Genomic DNA, 5,000 nt, shown 5'->3' with positions numbered 1-5,000 from the left:
GATTTGTATTTGAGATTCCCAAATCCCATCGGACTTGACTTCTTCGTGTCCCTCAATGAGTGTAATACCAGCATTCAACTGTATGCGCCACAGCGGTTTCTATCATCATCATCATCATCACCACCCACGCTATGCATAAAATATATAGGTCCGCGGAGAGGCACGCTGAGGAGGCCGTGCAAACTGCAATGGAATATGGGGCATCTCTCTCTCTAATATTTTTATTCTATCCTGACATTTTTCAGTTGGAAGGGCAGTCTATATGCGTAACGGCAAAAAAAATATATATATATATATATATATATATATAATTTTTTTCAAAAAGGGCACTTTTTTTATGAGGCTCAAAAAGGCAGGAGCTCAAGCACCCCTTGGGATCTATGTGTGCACGTGCCTGCTGCTACCTTATCATTTCATGGAGCTGTAATTATCAAAATGGGTCCAGAGCGTCCAGTGGCACCAGTTCCAACGCGGTCAGACCCGATCATGTGCTGCGACGACATGACAGGGCTCTGAAATCACAGCGATCCGTGCATTTCTGCAGCGATCCGTGCACTTCTGCAGCGATCCGTGCACTTCTGCAGTGAGCTGTACACTTCTGCAGTGAGCCGTGCATTTCTGCAGTGATCCGTGCACTTCTGCAGTGATCCGTGCACTTCTGCAGTGAGCTGTACACTTCTGCAGTGAGCCGTGCACTTCTGCAGTGAGCCGTGCACTTCTGCAGTGAGCCAGGCGACAGTAAGTTGGATCCAAGAGGCTGTTCCCTGGTCCTGGGTTTCCGATATAACTACGGTTCTTTGAACACGGTTTGCATAGTATTTAAATATTAAATGTTACATTTTAATTATTATTATTATTATGGATTTTGGCAGAGTTTAGGAACCAGTGTCAAAGTATTGCTTTTAGCACCGTGAGCCGAAAGAAAAACGATACACAGCCCAGAGGCTAAAGCATAGAAATCACAGAAAAAGGAGGAGAAATAGTAGGTAAAAAAGAAGAAGAAGATACTGTACATTACTTGATCTTTTATTCATTTATATAACTTGTATATATGTTCCTGTCACTGAAACTAGAATAATAAAAAGAGTGATGGGTCAGTGTCGTCATAGAAACGTCCCGCCGTTAGCACTGGGAGACAAGTCAAGTCAAGTCACATGTATTTATATATTTATAAGTCACATTTACAAACTGCTGTACAGACCAGGGCAGGTCGCAAAATCACACGGAATAAAAACAAACAAAAAAATAGAAAGAGCTCACACGGACATCAATACACACACAATAGGCACAGATGGACAAATGAATAACAGATCATAGGCGTACACTACAGTAGGTAACAAGACACCATATCAGGGGGTTCCAAAGGCTAGAGAGTAAAGGAGAGTAGAGACCTCTGTGAGGACGTGGGGCCGTGGGGCCGTGTGCCGTCCTCTTAGTTAGTATTCTAGCAACGCAGGTTGTCTCGGTAGGACACCAGTAGGACACCATGACTCAATGAGACGTCCTGATGGCAGGCCGCAGGTGGTCATAAGTAAGGCTGTCCCCGAAGCCTGTTTTTGGGATTCGAACTTCGTCAGGGTTTTTCTAACGGACGTTCGAACCTTCGTTTTAAATTATTATAATATTTTTTTATATATACATTTCTTTATTTTTTTATAAATATCCTCAAACTAAATCCTCAATTTGAATAAAGTGATTAATCTGATTAAATTAGTATTTTTTATTTATTAAATCAACTTTCCAGCCCCAGACCCAGCCCAGGGAGAAGCCCCAGCCCAACTAAATCAATTAAATCAACTTTCTTTAATGAATATAACTCATCAGTTTCTTTTAATACTATAATATTATTGTAGCCTAATCTTTATCTGCAACTGTGAAGAAAAAACCCATTGGTTTAAACAGAATGAAAAAAAAAATATTCTAATGTTGATTTAGAATTCGAATGCCAACGTAACGAACGAAGGTTTGTGAAACACACTGTCAGAAAAGAGTGACTGCAGCTTCGACTGACCTGAACGTATTCGCTGTAGACGCTGATCCAGGCGTCGACTGTCTTCTTAACTCGCACCTCCTGTGTTGAGTCTCTGTAGGAGAGGAAGGGAAGACAGCAAGAAAGAAAGAAAGAAAGAAAGAAAGAAAGAAAGAAAGAAAGAAAGAAAGAAAGAAAGAAAGAAAGAAAGAAAGAAAGAAAGAAAGAAAGAAAGAAAGAAAGAAAGAAAGAAAGAAAGAAAGAAAGAAAGAAAGAAAGAAAGAAAGAAAGAAAGAAAGAAAGAAAGAAAGAAAGAAAGAAAGAAAGAAAGAAAGAAAGAAAGAAAGAAAGAAAGAAAGAAAGAAAGAAAGAAAGAAAGAAAGAAAAAAAAGAAAGAAATACTTCTTTAGTTAGTGTCCTTTTGAAAAAAATAATACATGTTGAGAAGGACAGAAAATGGATTGTGTGTGTGTGGTGGGGGCGTAGCTGTCGATTCTAGGCCCCATGAATGTATTTGTAGGCCCACAGTGAATGCGAGCGTGCAAGCGCGTGAGAGAATTTGTTTGGCCATTTACTTATTGATGAAAACGCATAATATGGTTTTTACCTATACATTCGGATCAGCAGTTCAGCACCTGCACTGTTGGTGGGTGAGCCTAGTAAAGGATGTCGCATTGCGTTCATCTTCAATGAATGGACCAATGCAATAGTCTACCAAAGCCCCCCCTCTCTCTCTATATATCACACACACACACACACACACACACACACACACACACACACACACACACACACACACACACACACACACACACACACACACACACACACACACACACACACACACACACACACACACACACACACACACACACACACACACACACACACACACACACACACACACACACACACACACACACACACACTTCAGAAACAAACATAGTATCAATGAGAGCATCAATCATACACCTGAGTGATGTCTAGTAAAAAAAAAAAAAAAAAATGTGGGCCCCCCCCCCCCCCCCCAGTGCTGGGCCCTTGGAATCATCCTAAGCTACCCCCCACCCCCAGCTACGCCCCTGCCGTCGTCTATTGGATTCCACAGTGAGAGAATCCATATCCTCTGACAGAATACAACTGTCTACTAGTAGAGCCTCTATGTCAGAGCTGCTCAAAGGTTGGCCCTCCAAAGTTCCAGAAACAGATCATATATTCTCTAGTTTGATGCATTTTGATTCATATATATTAATTATATATGATGAGGAGTGATTTTATATACTGTAACGTGACATAATACATATTATGACAATGTTAAACCATCATATCAGTCATATAACATGATATAATAGACATTATGACTATATGAAATCATGTATAATAACAGTAATAAAACAACAATAACAATAATATAACTATAATAAAAACCCATATCTGTACCACTAAGTACCTGTTGTTGGAGAGAGCCTCCAGCTGGCAGTGGAAAACCTCTCTGTCCGTGGCTCTGAGCACGACCTCCAGGTTCTCCTCCAGAACCCTCTTCTGCCTCCGGACCTGCTGCAGAACCCGGCCCGCCTCCTCAAACATGGAGGGCACGAAGGGCCTCCGCCGCAGCAGAACGTCCGGGCTCGGAGGTGACCGCCAGGGGGCGCCGCTCACCGTCCACTCCCCCTGCAAGAGCAGAGAACGAGATGAAGTTCTGAGGGCACTAGCATGGATTCTAATGTTGTGCATAACAGTACCCAACCTGGCTGTGGCCCACGGGTCAAATATTACGGCCTGCAGACATGTTTTCTGTGGCCTGCGAGGACGTTTATCATACGGGTCCCAAATGATGCTCCAGAGGTGAGACATTTTGACAGGGAGACAATTACAATGGGGGCGAGAGAGAGAGAGAGAGAGAGAGAGAGAGAGAGAGAGAGAGAGAGAGAAGAGAGAGATTTTTTTTTGAATTTTAACAACACTTTATTTATAAATCATTCCAGCATTACAACAAAAAGTATTACACAGTCAACTGTATAACACTTGTCTTTCTTTCAAGAACACCTACAAACAATTTGACAATACATTTTTAAAAGCACAACAACAACAACAAAAAACAACAAAGGAAAACATCACCAACAACAAAAAAATCAACCACAACAAAGAAAAAACTCAAATCAGCTCAATTGCCAACACCAACTCATCTTCCATTACAGAGCACAACACTCCTTTATGTGCCCATATATCAGTGAACTGATCTAGGTTGTTCAATGCTCTATAATAATTCAAATCTATGCTCAGTCTGGCTTTGATCTGTTCTATCTTATTCCTCTTACTGAGATACACAGCCATCTTTGCTCTCCCTAAAATGAAATTAAAAAGGTGACACTTGCTTTTTTCCTTTCTACAGTATTTAAAACCTAAAATGTACCTCTCTTTCGAGAACACCTCTTCACCGGACTGAAAAAGTATCTCTAGTAACCCTAGCAGAGGCAGCAGCCTGGAACAGTCCAGAAAACAGTGGAAAACTGTTTCCCTTTGCGCAAAAAAAGGACAGTCATGTGAGACGTTAGGGTTCAATATGGAAATAAAAGAATTGACAGCCACTATACCATGTAAAACCCTCCACTGCAGATCGCCAATTCTTTTGAATAATGGTGGTTTGCACAGTGCTCGCCACTAAATTTTTTAAATCAGGCTGCAGCTTAAACGTAGGAAACATATCCTCATCACTAGGACGAAGAGACCTGTTTTTAAACTCTGTCAACATGCAACGTTCTATCTCACTGAGCCCCTGCTTCCATTTTCCCAGCATCAAGCTGACCGTCCTGATGGATTTCACCTCCAAGCGTAAGGCAAGAGCAGCAGCATTGTCCATATTCGCTCCTGTCAATTCCACAACATGGCCCAGTGTGGTGATCTTTGACCTGCAGAGCTGCCCGGAAAGTGTCAGACCTGGCCCACCAGCTACGTCCAAACGTACTCCCAGCACAACTGGCTCTTTCAAAAGCCAGAACAGTGATTTCGAGTAATCCAGCGGTCCTTTATC

General features: G+C 41.8%; 1 protein-coding gene across 1 annotated transcript in view; it reads right to left on the bottom strand.

Annotated features, from left to right (window-relative positions):
* The window catches only part of LOC311223823 (protein TALPID3-like), a gene marked incomplete at both ends in the record, with an annotated part of 71,181 nt that extends 67,358 nt beyond the window's left edge, over window positions 1-3,823 (bottom strand). Inside the window, 3 exons of the mRNA XM_084308588.1 lie at window positions 2,012-2,084; window positions 3,420-3,640; window positions 3,746-3,823. Coding sequence (XP_084164714.1) covers window positions 2,012-2,084; window positions 3,420-3,640; window positions 3,746-3,823 — 372 coding nt within the window. The remainder of the gene's footprint in view (window positions 1-2,011; window positions 2,085-3,419; window positions 3,641-3,745) is intronic.
* Between the last annotated feature and the right edge of the window lie 1,177 nt (window positions 3,824-5,000).

This window comes from Notolepis coatsorum (assembly GCF_963971535.1).
Source record: "Notolepis coatsorum genome assembly, chromosome: 2".
Lineage (NCBI taxonomy): Eukaryota > Metazoa > Chordata > Actinopteri > Aulopiformes > Paralepididae > Notolepis > Notolepis coatsorum.
This window is presented reverse-complemented; position numbering and strand designations above follow the sequence as displayed.